The sequence below is a fragment of the Pipistrellus kuhlii genome, unplaced genomic scaffold (genome assembly GCF_014108245.1).
Source record: "Pipistrellus kuhlii isolate mPipKuh1 unplaced genomic scaffold, mPipKuh1.p scaffold_m20_p_3, whole genome shotgun sequence".
NCBI lineage: Eukaryota > Metazoa > Chordata > Mammalia > Chiroptera > Vespertilionidae > Pipistrellus > Pipistrellus kuhlii.
In genome coordinates this window covers 82,303,205-82,322,277 of record NW_023425529.1, presented here as the reverse complement: position 1 = coordinate 82,322,277, position 19,073 = coordinate 82,303,205, and the positions used below count along the sequence as shown (strand labels likewise).

At 44.6% G+C, this 19,073-nt stretch overlaps 1 protein-coding gene and 1 pseudogene across 2 annotated transcripts in view; one reads left to right on the top strand and one right to left on the bottom strand.

Annotated features, from left to right (window-relative positions):
• The first annotated feature begins 976 nt into the window (after nt 1-976).
• SLC6A13 (solute carrier family 6 member 13) overlaps nt 977-19,073 on the top strand; it is a 40,594-nt gene continuing 22,497 nt past the window's right edge. Inside the window, exons 1-3 of one of the 2 annotated variants that reach the window (XM_036458451.2) lie at nt 977-1,107; nt 3,488-3,694; nt 18,961-19,026. In XM_036458451.2, coding sequence (XP_036314344.1) covers nt 3,493-3,694; nt 18,961-19,026 — 268 coding nt within the window. In that variant the 5' untranslated portion in view covers nt 977-1,107; nt 3,488-3,492. Of the gene's footprint in view, nt 1,108-3,487; nt 3,695-18,891; nt 19,027-19,073 lie in introns of both variants that reach the window. The other variant, XM_036458450.2, reaches the window with a different exon arrangement.
• LOC118728469 lies at nt 9,870-11,780 on the bottom strand (annotated as a pseudogene).

Here is a 19,073-nt window from a genome sequence, read left to right as displayed (position 1 = left end):
ACCCAAGTCCACATGCGGAAATGCGGTGAGTGCAGCCGGCTGAGGCAGGCTGAGGCATGGGCCTCTGGGCTGCCCCGAAGCACTGCACAGAAGCCGGGCAGGCAGTGCACTCTCTCAGGGCTGGCCTCACAGACTGGCTCCTGTGTGAACCCACAGGGGGCCTGATCCACCCATGAAGTCCTGGAGGCTGTGGCCTGGCTCACCTGAAAGAGGCCATGCAGGTGCAGGGCAGGCTCCTTCTGGGCGCCCAGCACCTGAGCAGGTTTGGGGAGAAGGAGGATGCTTCCCTGGTGCTCAAGCCCTGGCATCCTGGGGGAGGGTGACAGGGAGAGTGAGAGCGAGCTCAGCAGACACCCCACATTCTCACTGCACCTCTGTCCTGTCACCCCCACCCTCAGGCAGCCAGTGAGGGGTCGCTGATGCCCGCCATGTTCTTCATGACCCCCTGGTGGTCAGCGCACATCATAGTGAGCCATCGAACTCCCAGTCAAGGGGACAATTTGCATATTAGTATTTTATTATATAGGATTGTGTGTGTGTGTGTGTGTGTGTGTGTGTGTGTGTGTGTGTGTGTGTAGGAAGCTTTTCTCACTTCTTAGAGTTGCCATATCTATGTATCTTTATTCTAAATCATTGTCTATTCCAAAGCATAAGCTGTAAAGAATAAGATAAATCTACTTTTAAATTCCTCTGCATAGGCTTGACTGAAGGAACATCTATTTTGCTGGATTTATAGGAACACTTGAATTGGAGAAAGGGATGGAAGGCAGGATCCCTGTGGAGAGCCCACGGTCACCGAGAGGGGAAGAGCCTGTGAGCTCCAGGGAGGAGTGTGTGCTGCAGAGAAGCTCACAGGCGGTCAGCCCGACCTGCCGGGGCGTGAACACACTCCACGGGCTGTGAAATCACTCACGTGTGAGCTGTCTGGTGCCAGGGGAAGGGGTTTGAAGAAGGGGAGGCAGGAGGGCAGAATGTGGGCTGGGCCAGTTTAGAATTACAAGTGCCACAGGGGAGTTGGAACCACACTTCAAATAGCCAGCACCTTCCCCTTCCCCCTTAGATAATTCTCCTCGCCGTGCCTGGACATCTGGCAGCAACTGCAAGAAGGTGAGTAACATTTTCTTCTCTTCTTTTTCTGTGTCTGGCTCTCAGACTGCAGGTTGGTGGCATCCACAGGATTTATAATCAAAGGGGTTTTTGATGCTCTCCTAGGAAATGCTTCTGACATTTACGGGTGCCCATGCAAAGAGTATATGCTATTTTCTTTACTTTCTGAAACTTCAGTGGTTGTTGACTTATGGGACAATGTGATTTGGAGAAAGAGAATCCTAGATTGAGAGGGAAGACATTTGGGTTTAATGCTAAGAAAATGAAGGCTTTCTTCTCTGTGAAACGAGTTAAGACAGAAGAACATAAAAAGTTTGATAGTATTGAAAGAAAATAAAAATTTAAATACCTGTGATTCTACTAAGTGATTTAATCCTTATAGCTAAGTATATCCTGTCATTCTCACTGTTACGGATGAGGGATGAGCAAAACAAGACTCAGAGTATTCTTTTTGCTGAAGTTAGGCAGTAAGTGAAATGGCTCAAAGCTAAAACCTGAATCCAGGCTTGTTTGACTCTATTCCTAAAGTCCTCTCAACTGCATGAGGCTCCCTCTGAGGAGCTGAACCCTAACGAGGCCAAGGAACCCAGGACAGGGCCACTGCTTCTTATGGGATCTGCGAGGATGATGAAGTGAAGGGAGATGGATCCCACCCTCGGAAGACATCATCAGATGCTAAAGGGAGGCCCAGAACCAGCATAAGACATTAGGCAACCTTCTCTAAACTACTGAAGAATCTTCTTGGGACCAGCTGCTTTCGTCTCTCCTTATTCCACTAACAACCTCTGGAGTCCATTCCCTATTTATCAAATCAACAAAGGCCCTACTGTTTCCTGATGTTCTGGATCCCTCAGAAAGTCTGTGCCCAGCTGGGGCTCCTGCTGAGAAAGTTCCGTTGTCAAGAACTTTTCTTGAGGTATAGGAAAAAGTCCATTGGCCCACTTTTCCGGAAAAGGAGCCACTGTACACAATCAGGGGAGAGTCATTAGAAGATGCTTATATTCGACATGCTGATAAATCTAGGCAGCCAACGTAATCAAGGAATGTAATTGAAAAAACAGGAACAGAGTGGGTTTAGGTCCGGGCTGTGTAATTCCCAGCTGTATGGCAGCAGACATGCTGTTTAACCTCTCAGAGCTTCAGCCTCTGCATTTACAAAGCAGGGTAACACAACTTACATCTCAGGGTTGTTGTGTGGATTAATGAGACAAATGTATGTAAAGTGCTTTTTCTGTAGTAGTTGCTCGCTGTATATGAAGAACATCTAATCTTATCCTCAATCCCGATAACAGCCTAGAATAGGGCAGTGAAGGGTTTAGAATTCTTATTCTTTTATTCATTTTGTGTTATCTTCTCTACTGTAACAGTTTCCTACATTTGTTATCACCCAAAAAGAAGAGAGCCCAGAGGTCAGCTTTTCCTTTGGCTGGTGTCGCTGGAGAGATCAGCTCATCTTATTCAGGGTTCCTGGTCCCACTCAACCTCTCTCATTGCTTTGGAAGGAGGTTTTTTTTTTTTTTTTTTTTTTTTTTAAAATCTGGTTTACAAAATAAAACATGTTTTTTGATAAAAAGTGTAGAAAATATAGATAAGAAAAATTCCTATAATCCAAGGAAAGAAAAACATTTTCCTGCACATCCTAATCTTGCAATGCATATAAATATAAAATATTTTTCCAGCATAATCATATTGTATGACCTATTTTGTAACTGTTTTCATTTCACATCTTATGAACAATTTTCATTCATTACACTTTCTTCTGCAGCACAATTTTTAATAATTATATAGTAGTCCATTGCGTGTATGTAATTATAATTTATTCATCTATCTACCATTCTTAAATATTTATGTACATTCTACAATAACTTTTTGGTGTTAAAAAGCAATGAATATCCTTAGGTCAAAATCTTTACCCACAGTCAGAATTATTTTTTTAAAATAAATTCCTGCAACAAAAATTGGTAGTTGAGGATTTATAAAAGTCCCATCCCTTCAATTGTCCCCAGCAAACAATAGAGAAACTAAAGCTCGTGTTAACACAGACAAGGGATTGTGGGGTGGCAGGGAGAACGTAGACCCTCTGCAGCCTGTGTGAGTTCTCCCACGTCCACAGATCCCAACCCAAGAGCCTGTGAGGTGGAAGCAGCATCTGTACTTCAGTATCGGCCTTTCCTCCCGGCACAGGGAAGGAATATGTATTTTCAGCAGCAGCCACCCAGCCTCTACCCAGAGAGGGTAAGGAGGACCTGGGTCTGCAGACAAGGGGCAGGAATGCTCTCTCTCCCAATGCACTTATTTCCTTGGACATTTGCTGGTGAAGGATGGGGAGCGCTTTCCTCCCAGAGTGCCCACGTGACAGAGTGCCCTGCTTGTCTTCCAGGTGGGATGGATAGCCGGGTCTCGGGCACGGCCAGTAATGGAGAGACAAAACCCGTGTACCCTGTCGTGGAAAAGGCAGAGGAAGATGGCACCCTGGAACGCGGGCACTGGAACAACAAGATGGAGTTTGTGCTGTCAGTGGCCGGGGAGATCATTGGCTTAGGCAACGTCTGGAGGTTTCCCTATCTCTGCTACAAAAACGGGGGAGGTAAGAGCCACTGCACCACCCACCAACCCTGGAAGGAGGTGTCCCCATCACCTGCGCTACTGCCCCTCAGAGCGGCCCCAGAGACACAGAGAGTGCTGGAGCTGGAAAGACCCTCCCTTAGAATTCAGTAAGGACACTGCAGGAGCCTGACACCTAGACACATGGCGACTCTCCCGGGGGTGCTCCATTTTAGCATGGCACCACGGAAATGGGAGTGCAGGCTCGGAACCAGATGGACCAGAGTTTGGATTCTGGCTCTGCCACTTACTCTCTGTGTAATCTGGGGCGCACTGCTCGAGTCCTCAGAGCCTCCACCGCTGCACCTGTAAAATGGAATAGTGATACCTGCAAGGTTGCTGTGAGGATTAGAGACAATGCATGCAAATGCTTAGCACATGGTAGCTATGTTGAAGATGATGGGAATGCCAAACGATCTGGAGATTCCTTAGCCATGGCTTTGTGTCTTCCTCTGTTCTTTTGGGTCCATGACATCCCCTAAGCCATTCGCTGTCCAACACCCACCAGTGTCGTAATCTTTGATTCTAGTGGCTCTTCCTTCATAAATTTCCCACTGAAAATGTGTGTGTGTGGGAAGCATGGACTCTAACTTCAGTTCTTTGCTGGCTTCTCATTCCCCTCCATTCTCACCTCTGGGGTCACTTACAGCAATGGTGGTCATTTCCTGCCCCTTTCAGGGAATCCCAGCTAGCCTTGGGAAGCCCCAGGGGGCCTTCTCAGGTAATGAAGGTTCTGGGTGAGCAGCGGCTTAGGAAGATTTCCTTGCTGATGGCTGGGCTCCCAGGTCTGGTTTTGAAGTGAGGCTGCAGTCGGAGCTGGAGGAAGGAGAAATGCAGAGGCAGGTGACAGGGGGATATGGTAAGGGGACTAGTAATTTTACTGGCCACAAGGAGAGTACCCTAATGCAACACCTACCATCTTGCAGGATGAGTAGGGGCCCCCAAAATACATCAAGTCAGTCTCAATAGTTTTTGGAGAGAGAGGAAACCTACAGCACAGAGTAGAGGTGGGAGGAATGGGGAAGAGCACAGAGTTGCTCTGAGCCCATAGTGTTATTCTCAGGATTGTGGCAACTGAGGGTTGACTGGCTCTGGGATTGGAGGCTAACTTGTATTTTTCCAGAGGGCTGGGGTGGGGGGCTGATATGGCTTTTCTGTCCAGGAATTTCTAGGCAGCAGCCTGAACTCACAGGACTTTGTTCAGTCTGCATTGTGAAGGAAGAAGGGAGGGATTTTCACTTTTGACCTAGCCCTGGACACCCCACATGCTTGTTTAGGAACTTAGGCCTGAGCACTTTCCCTTCAGAGAATTGGGTGGCAGGAAGGGGCTGGCCGAGGAAGGAGGAGGAGCCTGTGGCCTAAGGTGGGTGTTGAGACTCTCTGGAACCTAGTAGCCAGCTTAGCTCTTCACGTGGCAGCAAGCTTAGGCGGTGAGCAGCTTTCCCCAAGCCTCTCTGGAATTGGGTAAAGATTGGCTTGGGAATTAGCATAACCGGCATGAAGAGGTGGGAAAGAGTGATGGGTCTAGTGTGAGACCACATGGTGAAGAAGGGGAAGCAAAAGGCAGCAGTGAGGAGCAGCGGGGGGTGTGGGGCTCACTCTGCTAGGTTGTGGTTTGGCAGTGTTGGGGTCTGGGCTCTGCCTCAGGGCTCTGGGGTAAGTCTGTGCAAACCTGGGAGGAAATGCAGGCCCAGGAAGAAGAGTATCCAGGCTCCTGGTTTTTCACATGGTGCTTGCAGGGGAGGTGGAGGCAGAAGGGAGGCTGCTGTGGCGGCTCCCTCCTGGTTAGAGCCTGCCTTCCAGCACGCAGACCACCACGGACAGTGGAGACATTGCTCTTTATTGGCTCCTACGCCACCAGCCACAATCCCTTCCCTTGGTCAAGGGCAGGGCCTTAGGACCCTGTTCTCTTTCCCTGGTGAATGACGGCAGCTGGAGGGAAGAGTTCTGAGGGGCGTTGGAGCTAGAGGCCCATGCTTAGCTTTGCTGAAGGGCGTGAGTCATGGGGCCACCTGGTGAATTAGTGAAAAGGCACCTTTGCCAAGGTAAGGGGGACTAACCAAGGATGCACATGGTCATTAGAGGAACCTAGACATGCCTGACTTTCTGGTTTTGGGTGCTCCCAGTGGTTTAACTCCTCTGTCATCATTTAACTCCCCTCACCTCCCAAGCAGTACAAGCTCTTACAGAGAACGGGTCCGAGCACTTCTTGTCATCTCCTTATCTCTTTGTCAATAAGAGACTGTCTCTTAAAAAAAAAAATGTTTTAATCCTCATCTAAAGTAATTTTTTTTTTCCATTGATGTTTTTAGAGCAAGTGGAAGGGAGGGAGGGAGTGGGCAAAGAGAGAGAGAAAGAGAGACAGAAACAAAGAGACATTAATGTGAGACACATGGAGATTAGTTGCCTCTCACATGCCAGGGATTGAGCCTGCAACCCAAATAGGTGCTGGGGATAGACCTGCAACTCTCTCATGGGCAGGCCGACATGCTAACCACTGAGCTCCGGCCAGGACTATTTTGTTTTCTTTTAATTTTATGTTTATTATTGAGAGTACTAGAGGGGAAGTGTCCCTCAGCCTAGCCTGCCCCCTCTCACAGACCAGGAGCCCTCAGCAAGAGGCTGGCTGGCTTGCTTGAGGAGCTGCAGAGAGGGGAGTAATTAGAAGGTGAGGTCAGAGAATGAAGTGGCAGATTACGTAGGGCCTTGTCAGCTCTTGTAAGACTGGCTTTTCCTCAGGGGCATGGGGAGTCATAGCAGAGTTTTGAGCAGGACTGGCATGATCTTACATTTTATTTATTTACTCATTTATTTTTATTTATTTATTTTTAACATTTAAGAAACAATATTTTTTTTCTTCTTTAAAAAAATATATATTTTTATTGATTTCAGAGAGGAAGGGAGAGGGAAAGAGAGATAGAAGCATCAATGATGAGAGAGAATTATTGATTGGCTGCCTCCTGCATGTCCCCTTACTGAAGGGGATCAAGCCCCCAACCGAGGCATGTGCCCTTGGCCGGAATCAAACCTGGAACCCTTTAGGCCGCGGGCCAACGCTCTGTCCACTGAGCCAAACCAACTAGGGCATGATCTTACATTTTAAAATAATCTCTCTGGCTGCTTGTTGAGAACGAATTATAGGGAAGTAAGGGCAGAAGCAGACCGCTTTCAGTCAGAAGGCCCATGTTCTGAGACACTCAGGGTTTAGGGATTTGAGAAAAGCCAACAAAAGAGACAGAGGAGAATCCAGCAAAGGAGGAGGAAAACCTAGAAAATGAAGTGTTTTGGAGGCAAGTAAAGCAATGCTCGCAGGGAGGAGGGAGAGAGAACTAACCAGATGCCGCAGATGTTTAAGCTGAGAAATGAGAATCGATGACTAGATTTAGCTGTGTGACTTTGTAAGAAGAGTTACAGTGGAGTGTGGAGCAAAGACTGATTTAAGATCGTGGAAGAGAGAAGAACTGGAAGTAGGAAGTAGGGTTATTTAGGCAAAACTCAGAAGTAGGTGAAGTTTGTCTCTTCTAGATAGTCTTCCTCCCGGGGGACGTAAGCCAGTCTGAGTGCTGTGCTATGTAGCGGTAACTGTGTGCACTGCGTGCCCAGCGGTGGTGGGGACGGGTGATGACTGACGAAGTTGCCGTGAAGCTGCACATTTATATTATTTTTCTTGCTTTCCACCCTCCACTCCCTGGAGGGAAAAGCAAACATCATCTTCCACCAAGGCCTGTCCCCCTATATCTCTCCCCTATATCTCTGGCCATCGGGATGCGGAGACTGGATCGCCTGAGGCCCACTGTGAGGAAGGTGGTAGGAGCGGGTTTAGGCAACACAATTTAAATCTGCCAGGAGGGAATTTAAATTACTTGCCTGCCAATCTCAGTTCAGAAAAAAGCAAATCATCTGCCAATAATTTTATACTGAATTTCTTGGTCCAGGTTGCTAAAAACCAGTGGCAGAGGTTACCTGTACTGAGAATCTTTTGTTTTTGCAAGTCGTAGACCGCCAGCTGGAGACCACCTCAGGTTAGGACAGGTGCTCCCCTCTTCCTTGCCCCACTTCCCACCCTTCCCTCTCATCTTCAGTCCCTGACACCCAGGGTCTGGGTGCTTCGGAACATGGGCCAATCAGCAGGAACCTCTCTAGCTCCTTGGATCCTGGCTGCCAGCTGACTGAGTTCTTCAACACCCAGAATGGACCACAGCTGGACCTCTCAGAACTAGGGCTTTTGAGGGTAAGGAATGTGGGGGGAAGTGCAGCAACAGAGTAAACCTCAGCTCTAACCGGAGGGAGAGAGAGCCTAGGGCCACCCCTGTAAAGGGGACTGAATGACACCCGGCATCAGGGGACACTCTGGCCCTTGATGCTGTTTGTAGATGCTAAAGAACAAAGAGAAGCAAGGAGCACGTTTCTTTCTGTAAGAGTAATAGCAGCATGTGACAATTTGGTGCCCCTTTGAGTTAATTACTAACGCTCAGTATTGGACAGACCATTGTAGATTACAGCATGAATGATGTATGCTCATTGTTGTGCTGCTCATGTGGACTTATCATCATGTGGACTATCATCAGTTTATGTCTTTACAAATGTCACCTGGAACATGACAGGCAGCACTACCTAATGTGCTTTTGAGAAGGGTGGCCAGCAGAATGGTACCTTTCTAGATGGGCATGTGGTCTCTCCCATCCCATGGGGAGAGTGCCAGAGCCTTTTAGAATGTGGAGAAGGAGATGAACATGGTGGATATGGGGAGCAGCAGGTAGTGGTGAATGCCAACCTCTATCTCCAGTACTAACTCCATCTTTCAGTGGCGGGGCTTGGGAGAAAGCCAGCGTGACTCCAAGGACTGCATGGTCTGCATTTGGGTCCCTCTTGGGCCCCATCCTGCCCCTCAGTCCTTCCCCACTTTCAGGGCCAGTGGCTTTGTGTGGTAGGTGTGACCTTGTCCCAGGTGCTCAGGAGGCAGAGGAGAAGGGGAGCAGAACCGACCACAGGACCCACGGCAGCTAAACATTCTCTCGGCTTCGTGGGAATGAGCAGGCAGCATAACGATGGCGAGAAAGGGCTTGCGTCGGGCTGAAAACTCCTCTCTCTCTCTCTCTCTCTCTCTCTCTCTCTCTCTCTCTTTATTTTTATTTTATTTTTTATTTTTATTTTTATTATATTTTAACATTGCCCTCCCCCATACATACCCTCTCTCCCCCAAGTTTTATGTCCATTGGTTGTACTTATATGCAGGTATACAAGTCCTTTGGTTGATCTAATATTATCTCCCCCATCTCTCTCTTTTTTCTCTGCAGTGTTTCCAACTTGCAACAGTAACTGTTCATATCATCTACTGCTTTATCTCTTCCCTAATTTCCCCCTCCTGCCTTGGTTGATTTATATACTTATCAGACTAAATTGTTTATGATTTTAATTCCTTTTCCCTTGTGATAACTAAGTGCTTCCCTCAGTGCCTGAATTATGGGTGCAGAGATATGGGCAGTTAAGAACTAGTGAACTCTTCTCCCATAGACTTTAGTTTTAAACAGTTTTATATTAAGGTATAATTGACTTTACAATAAACTGTATATATTTAAACTGTACAATCTGATAAGTATTGACACATGTATACACCCTTGAAACCATTGCCCCAGTCAAGGTAATGCACATATCCACCACTCCCCCATATTTCCTCTGACCTCTGACCTCTGCTGTCCTATCCCACAGACCTGATTTTTGAACTAACATATATATCTCACTGTCATTTTAGTTTCCATTTCTCTAATGGCTAATGATGTTGAACATCTTTTCATGTGCTTTAATGAACCCATATATCTTCTTCGGTGAAAACCTGTTCAAATCTTTTGACCCTCTAAAAAATGGTTATTTTCTTGTTATTGAAATTTGGGACTTTTAAAAAATATTCTGGATACAAGTTCCTTATCAAATATTCATTTTGAAAATATTTTTTTTCTCATTCTGTCTTCTTTTTTCATATTATAAAAACAATATATTTCAGTTTCAAATATTTGACAAGTTTTATAGAGTGTCTTTCATCTTTAGATGAAAAATTTCAAACTTCACAATCTTCTGCCAGATAAGACTGGATGTCACTCACTGGTTTGAGGCCGAACCGATTTCAAGGCATGTTGTGGTTGCACGTAATGGTGAGATGGTCAAACGTGCAGTAGGTCTTGTACACTGACTGTTCTATCTGCAGTGTTGTGGATGATAGAAGGGACATTCCATTTTCTTACAAGCAGAGAAGTAACGGCAGAGCTGACTGCTAGAAGATGGTATAACTTCCTTTTCCGAAAGTTTTCCCCTCAATACTCATTTTCCCCCCCGAGTTGTTTCTTAAGATGGGACTATCTTTTCTAAGCTGTTAAGCACTTCTGGTTTGCACAAATGTCTGGTCTAATATACCCAGCTGCTCTGGTATACCGATTTGCTTGGCAGCATGAATACCCTTTTGCTGCTAATAAAATTGCTGTTTAAATGAACACCACTATCTGCACATGATCAATAAATTTCAACAGAAGGCTGCAAAGAATCCTCTGTGTCACTGTAGGGTTTTTTCCCCCTGAGATAAGGGATTCTCCTGCACAAAATTGAGGTCTTCGTTGGTGGTTCTGGCTTAATATCAATTGCATCTTCAGAAGCTGCTGGCTTCGACCAAAGTTTCACTGTTGACCTTAGTCGGATTGCAACACCATCATCATACATCTGTCTGACATTAGTGGTGTTCTGCTTCTGCAAACTTGAAGAAACTCTGGAATCTCTTTTCTGAGGTCTTGTGCTAGAAACTGCCAGGGGTGACAGTGCAGCGTCCTGCCTTCTCTCATCTTCCCAACTGACTGCTCTTGTTTGAAGGCACATTACTGTACATTATGCTGGTGTCAGAGGACTGTAGACTTGAGGGGTTAGTTGGAACGGAGTAAAGTTTATCTGGTATACCATGGAGCTATAGGTGAATTGAATTGTACGGTTCCCTGACACAGGGACAGGTCCTGACTTTTCTTGTTGGTCACTATCACCATAATGTAATCAGGAGGTTCTTCATTGAGCCATGGCAGATGCAAATGCCAGAAGACCTCAAACATCCTGTATGCAACATAATTCAAAATAAGCTCCTTATTCTTGCACTTTTCCCTATTGGCACTCGGACCTCAAGGATGATCTCGGTGCCCATCTCCAGGGCTGCGAGCTCAGCACTGCTGTGTGGTGCTTCGCTTAGCCCAGCCTCAGCCACTCCCTGAAGGCCTGCAGCCACAACTGCTGCCACTCTGGCTCTGCTTTGCTTTGCTTTTTTCTTTCTTTCTTTCTTTCTTTCTTTCTTTCTTTCTTTCTTTCTTTCTTTCTTTCTTCCTTCCTTCCTTCCTTCCTTCCTTCCTTCCTTCCTTCCTTCCTTCCTTCCTTCCTTCCTTCCTTCCTTCTTTCTCTCTTTAAAAAAATTTTTTTTATTGATTTCAGAGAGAGGAAGAGAGAAGGAGATGAGAGATGAATGATGAGAGAAAATCATTACAGTAATCAGCTGCCTCCTGCACACCTCCTACTGGGGATTGAGCCTGTGACCCAGGCACGTGCCCTTGACCAGAATTGAACCTGGACCCTTCAGTCCGCAGGCCAAGGCTCTATCCATTGAGCCAAACTGGCTAGGGCTGGCTCTGTTTTTCTTAACAGCATCTGCTCTGCCCCACTGCTGCAGTCCTGGTTCCCTCTCTACTGGGGATTGAACCCATAATCTTGGCATATTGGGCCAACACTATAGTGGGTAGAACATGGTTCCACCGACTGAAGGGTCCTAGGTTTATTTGCACCGGCAATCAATCAGTGTCTCTCTCTCATGTCAATGTTTCTCTTTCTCCCTCCTCCCTTCCAAATTAAAATAAATAAATAAATAAATAAATAAATAAATAAATGCAGTTATCCATATAGTTAAGTTTACATTTTTAAACATTTTATTTTTTTCAATTACAGTTTACACTCAATAGTATTTTATTTTAGTTCCAGGTTTACAGCATGGTGGTTAAACAAATTATCAAGTGATTCTCCAATAATTTTAGTACCTACCTGGTACCATACATAGTTATTTCAATGCTAGAAGCCCAATGCATGAAAATTCGTGCCAGAATGGACCTTCCTTTCCCTGGCTGCCAGCACTGCCTTCGCTCTGGCCGGAGCCACTTTTCTGCTCTGACCCAGAGCCTCTGCCTTTCTGCCTTCCACCTTCCCACCTTCCCACACTGCCCAGAGGCCTGGAGCGCCTGGGGGTGGGGTGAAACGCCTGTGTCCCATCCTGCCCTGCCCCTGGCCACTTGGTGCTTTTGTATACAAATTAACCCACCATGTTTGTTAGGTTAATTTGCATACTCACTCCTGATTGGCTGGTGGATGTCACAAAGGTATGGTCAATTAGCATGTTACTCTTTTATTAGGTAGATTATTAGCTGTATTCCCTATGCTATGCATTGCATCTCCATAACTATTTTGTAATTACCAATTTGTTAGCTAAGTTTAAATTTGTCATTTTACTACTTGTTTTCTATTTGTACTGTCAGTCCTTTCTTTTCCTTTTCGTCTCTTTCTGCCTTCTTTTAGATCAGTCTTTGATGTTTCATCACAGATATAAACTAATTACTAAGATTCTGCAGTACACTAAAAAATATATATTTTTGCCCTAGCTGGTTTGGGTTGATGGCTAGAGCATTGGCCTGTGGGCTGAAGGATCCTGGGTTCAATTCTGGTCAAGGGCGCATGCCTGGGTTGCTGGCTCGATCCCCAGTGTGGGGCATGCAGGAGGCAGCTGATCAATGATTCTCTCTCATCATTGATATTTTTCTCTCTCTCTCCCTTTTCCTTCCTCTCTGAAAATCAATAAAAAATATTAAAAAAAATATTTTTGGTCGATCTGACTAAATAAATAGATATACTTTTGACTCATTCACGTCAGATGGCTATTGTCATTTTTTTATTTGACAACCTAAGAGGAAAGAGGTCAGTGCCCCTGACTAAATAGTCAGGTATTGCAGATTTTAAACATTCTTGTGCACACTGGTTGAAATTGCTATTTTGGATTAATTAGATATTTTTTATTATTCTATTGTCAACTTTCTTTCTTGTTGGCTTATTAGCCACCCTCTTTGTTGTGTTTAGTGATTGCTTTAGGTTTTGTAATATGCATCTTTAACTTATTACAGTTTACCTTCCAATGATATACCACTTTACAAATAAGAATCTCACAATAACACACTGCCATTTCTCTCCTGATCTTTGTGCTCTTGTTGTTACATACTCTACTTTTTCATATGTTATAAACTCCACATTATGTTATTATTTTTGTTTAATCAAATAAATTTGAATAATAACAAAAAGTTCTTATATAGTATATATTGATAGTTAGGATTTCTAATATTACTTTTCTGTACAGAAAAAAATCATTCCTGCCGAAACTGGTTTGGCTCAGTGGTAGAGCGTCGGTCTGCGGACTGAAAGGTCCCAGGTTTGATTCCGGTCAAGGGCATGTACCTTTGTTGTGGACTCATCCCCGGTAGGGGGTGTGCAGGAGGCAGCTGGTCGATGTTTTTCTCTCTCATCGACGTTTCTAGCTCTCTATCTCTCTCCCTTCCTCTCTGTAAAATATCAATAAAATATATTTTTAAAAAAAATCATTCCTTTGTGTAGATTCATATTTCCCTGTGGCATTGTTTCCCACTGCCTTAAGGACTTTCTTTGATATTTTTTCTAGTGCAGATCTGCTTACTGGTGATGGTTTTGCGTGTCTTAGCAAGCATTTGTTTCATTTCCACTTTTGAACAGTAGATTTATTGGGTATAGAGTTCTAACTTGACATTTTTTTTTCTTTAGAACCTTAAGAAATGTACTCCTCTATCACTACCTTCACTTGCATTGCTTCCAGTGAGAAATATGATGTCTTCCTTATGTTTGTTCTTCTGTGCGTATGTCCTCCCACCCTTTTGGTTCCTTTAGAGATTTCTTGTTAAAAACTCTTAATTGTTGGTTTAAATAACTTGACTATAATGCCCATATTAACATTTTTACTTAGGGGGCTCAATGAGCTTTTTGGATCCGTGGATTTATAGTTTTCATCAAATCTGGAAAAGTTTCAACCATTGTTTCTTCAAAAAAAATTTTAGCCCCTCTCTTTTGTCTTCTTCAGAGCTTCAATTATAAGTATATTAAGCGGCTTAAAGTTATTCCACAGTTGACTGACACCTGCTTTTTTGTTTTATTCTCTTTTCCCTCTGTATTTTATTTTGGATAATTTCTTCTGTGGATCAAGCTCTGCTATGTCTAATCTCCCATTAATCTTATCCATTGTATTTTTTTTCTTTTTAAAAAATCCTCACTGAGGACATGTTTTATTGATTTGAGAGAGAGAGAAGAAGGCAGAGGGAGAGAGAAAGAGAAAAACATAAATCAGTTTTTGCCTCACTCACACACCCCCATCAGTGATCCAACCTGCAACCTGGGTATGTGCCCTGAATAGAACCTGTGACCCTTCCGTGCATAGGATGAGACACTAACCACTTAGCAACACTGATCAGGGCCATTTTATTTTTCATCTCATGCATTTTGAGGTTTATTTCTAGAAGTTTCATTTGGATCTTTCAATATCTTTATTAGAGAACTGGAGGCCTGGTGCATGAAATTGTGCATGGGGAGAGGGGAGGTGTCCCTCAGCACAGCCTGCACCCTCTCCAATATGAGAGCCCTTGAGGAATGTCTGGACATCTCTCTCACAATCCAGGACTACTGATCCCCAATTACCCTCCCCTGGAGGCCTGGTCCCCCTAACTGCCCTCCCCTACTAACCTGGTCTCCCCCAACTTCCCTCCTCTCCCACCTGGTCACCCCTAACTGCCTTCCCTGCTTGCCTGATTGCCCCCAACTGCTCACCTCTGTAGGCCTGATTCCCCCCAACTGCCCTCCCTTGCTGTCCTGGTCTCTCCCAACTGCCCTCCTCTGCCAGCCCGGTCAACCTTAACTGCCCTCCCTGCTTGCCTTATCGCCCACAACTGCCCTCCTCTACAGACTTGGGTCCGCCCCCGTACTGCCCTTTCTTGCTGGCCTGGTCTCCCCAACTGCCCTTCTCTGCTGGCCTGGTCACCCCTAACTTCCCACAACTGTCCTCTCCTGCAGGCTATCTTGTGGCAGCCATCTCGTGTCCACATGGGGACAGCCATCTTTGACTACATGGGGGTGGCCATCTTATGTCTTGGTGTGATGGTCAATTTGCATATTACTCTTTTATTAGATAGGACACTTTTGGAGCACATGGAACACAATTATAATAACTACCAGAGGCCCAATGCAAAAAATTCATGCACGGGTACAGTCCCTAGGCTTGGCCTATGATCAGGACCATCTTCCCCAGCTGCCTGCAGCCGGCTCCACCCCGCACCACCACCTACCCCAGTTCCTCTTTTGCCATTGGGTGATCAGAGTCTGCTGTCCAGAAGAGATTGAGAGGTGGTCAGTGCACCTCATAGTGACTGGTCAAGTAGTCATTCTGGTCGTTCTGCCATTAGGGTCAATTTGCATATTACCCTTTTATTATATAGGATGTTATCTTAATGTTCTCATCTACTTATTCTAACATCTGTGCAAGTCATGGGTTGGCTTCAATTGATTGATCTATCTACTAATTATGTGTAATATTTTCCTGGTAATTTTTGAAAAATAAATCTTTATTGTTCATATTATTACAGTTGTTCCCCGCCCCACACACAATAGCTCCCCTCCACCAGGTTCCCACCACACCCCACTGTCCTCCTTCATAGGTGTAAGATTTTTGTCCAATCTCGACCTCACACCCTCTTCCCCCAAGAATTGTCAGTCCACTCCCTTTCTACACCCCTGATTCTATTATACTCATAAGTTTATTCTGTTCATCAGATTTTTTATTCACTTGATTTTTAAATTCACTTGATAGATATATATTTGTTGTCATTTTGTTGTTCATAATTTTTATCTTTACCCTTTTTCTTCTTTTTCCTCTTCTTAAAGGATACCCTTTAGCATTTCATATAATACTGATGTGGTGGTGATGAACTCCTTTAGCTTTTTCTTATCTGTGAAGCTCTTTATCTGACCTTCAATTCTAAATGATAGCTTTGCTGGGTAGAGTAATCTTAGTTGTAGGTTTTTGCTGTTCATCACTTTGAATATTTCTTGCCATTCCCTTCTGGCCTGCATAGCTTCTGTTGAGAAATCAGCTAACAATCGTATGGGTGCTCCCTTGTAGGTAACTAACTGTTTTTCTCTTGCTGCTTTTAAGATTCTCTCTTTGTCTTTTGCTCTTGGCATTTTAATTATGACGTCTCTTGGTGTGGTTCTCTTTGGATTCCTCTTTTTGGGGTTCTCTGTGCTTCCTGGACTTGTAAGTCTATTTCTTTCACCAGGCAGGGGAAGTTTTCTGTCATTATTTCTTCAAATAGGGTTTTAATATCTTGCTTTCTCTCTTCTTCTGGCACCCCATAATTCAGATATTGGTATGCTTGAAGTTGTCCCAGAGGCTCCTTACACTATCTTCATATTTTTGGATTCTTTTTTCATTTTGCTTCTCTGGTTGGGTGTTTTTTTGCTTCTTCATATTTCAAATCTTTGACTTGATTCTTGGGGTCCTCTAGTCTACTGTTGAATTTCTATATATTATTCTTTTTAAAAAAATATATATTTTATTGATTTTTTACAGAGAGGAAGAGAGAGGGATAGAGAGCTAGAAACATCAATCAGCAGCCTCTTGCAGACCTACCAGGGATGTGCCCTCAACCAAGGTACATGCCCTTTACTGGAATCAAACCTGGGTCCTTTCAGTCCGCAGGCTGATGCTCTATCCACTGAGCCAAATCAGTTTGGTTGTATATTATTCTTTATTTCAGTTATATATGCTTAATTTCTGATTGGTCCTTTTTCATATATTTGAGGGTCTTATTAAATTTCTCAAAGGTTTCTAGAAGATTCTTGAATAACCCTATAACCATGGTTTTAAACTCTATATCTAGTATTTTGCTTTCATCTATTTCTTTCATTTGTGACTTTTTTATTTGTCTTCACATTTTGGCTGTTTCCCTGTATTTGTTTCTATGTACTGGGTAGCTGCTAAGTCTCCTTGAGTTGATAGAGTGGCCTGTGTGGTTGGTGTCCTATAAAGCCCAGTGGCTCAGCCTCCCGCATCACCTGAGGTGGACACTCTTGGTGCACCCCTTTGTGAGTTGTTTGTACAGTATTGTTGTAGTTAATACTTGATTGCTATTGATATCACTGGGAGGGATTGGCCTCCAAGCCTATTGGCAGTGATAATCAGCTGTGTCTATACTGGAAGATCTGTTGTACAGGAGACACCTTCAGTGGGGCTTTGGTGCTCACTGAATCTGCCCCATGAGTGTGTCTCTTATGGATGTGAAGAGTTGTAATCTGTATGATCTCACTCTGAACACTGGGTACACTGGCTCTTAGATCTCCAAGGACATGCAACCTCAGCCACTGCCTGCAGCCGCCTACCTCTACAGAGACATCTGCAGATTCCTCCTCTTTGTATGGGGTTTGGAAGTACCCAGAGGAGGCCCAGCTGTGAAGCAAGGCGGGCAGGGCCTTGGGCTTTCTTTTGGAAGTTCTGGACTTTCTGACCCAGCTGCAATTTGTTAGGTTTTAGGCAAAAGAGCAGGCCTTTCATATGCAAAAGATGCTGCACACAGCTTGGATGGGGCAGGGTCTCTGGGAGTCACCAGGGCAGAGCGAACAGCAATGGCTGCCAGTGAGCCCTGAACGGGAGAAGTCCCTGGTTCTCAATGTCTAGCACCCCTGTGCAGTAACAGTAATCGATGCAAATCCCTCTAAGAGAAAGGCACCCTCACGTTCCTGGCCCGATGCCAGATAGTTTAGTTTCTCGCCATATGTGTCAGGGTCTCCCAGAGTCTCGTCCGGAACTGGAGTTCAGAGCAGGCAGAAGCTTATATTTCCCTCCCGATTAAAAGATCAGCACATCCAGGTGCCAGCACTTTCCGCACCTCCACAGCTCCTACCAGTCTCAATGTGCCTTCTTCACCTGTCTAGTTGTGGAACTTCCACTCAGCCAGCCTTACCACAGTTCTGAGTGGTAGTTGTTCTGCTGTTTAGTTGTCGTATTGATGTGGTTGTGAGAGGCAGCAAGTACAGGCACTTACCTATGCTGCCATCTTGGTTCTCTTCCTGGTAATTTTTGATTGGATGTCAGACCTGGTGATTTTTGAGTTACTAGTTGCTGAATATTTTTGTATTTTTATAAATATTCTTAAGCTTTTCCCTGGGATCAGTTAAGTTATTTGATCCTTTGGGTTTTGCTTTTAAGATTTGTTAGGCAGAACTAGAATTGTGCTCAATCTAGGACTAATTACACCCACAACTGAGGAAATGCCTTCTCTTCACAATGCTCTGAGTCTCGACAGTGTGGCTGGTGGGAATAGTCACTCTTCCAAGCCCCATGTGAGCACCATAATCTCAATCTTTTGAATGTTTTTCCCCCTTCAACTTGGTTGGTTGCCTCACACATAAGTGCTGACCAGTACTCAGTTGAAAGCTATAAGGGGACCCTCTGCAGATATTTGGATCTCCAGTCTGTGCAGGTCTCTCCTCTCTGGTACTCTATGCATCTTTCATCTACTCTGCCAGCAGATAAGGTCCCTGGTGGAGAAAATGTTGGTACTTCTAGCATCAGTGGACTTCTCTCATCCAATGATTATGAAAACAAAAGCAGAAAGGGTTACTAAAGGGAAATGTGATTTCAGCCCCCTTAAAGTTTATATTTAATTCTAAGAGCAATCATTTTCTTGAAAATAATTAAAGTCCCTGGGCTGTATTAATGCTCCTGGACATTCATCATTCAGTGAACTTTTTGTTGTTGTCACAGGTTATGTATTATTTAGGCAATAATTGATGTTCACCAGAGAACAAAACTTAGTAGGTATAGATTAAAATTTCAAAGTGAAAAAAAAGGACTGTTTAGGTTCTAGATAACTTGGTGACTGTAAATCTCTGCTATGGTTCCAGACACCTGGACAGATGCCCCCTGCAGTGTTTCACGACCCCCCACCCCTGGGATGCTGATGGGCAGTATGGGGTGGAAATTAGAAAAGATGAATGTGGACCATGAGGAGGCTAGTGCTAGGTAATGGACAGCCTGTTTCCCACCCACAGGTGCTTTTTTCATCCCCTACCTCATCTTCCTTTTCACCTGTGGCATTCCTATCTTCCTTTTGGAGACAGCACTGGGCCAGTACACTAGCCAGGGAGGCATCACAGCTTGGAGGAAGATCTGCCCCATCTTTGAGGGTGAGTATCTGTGTTCTGATTCCAGGGTATCTGCATTGGGGATAATA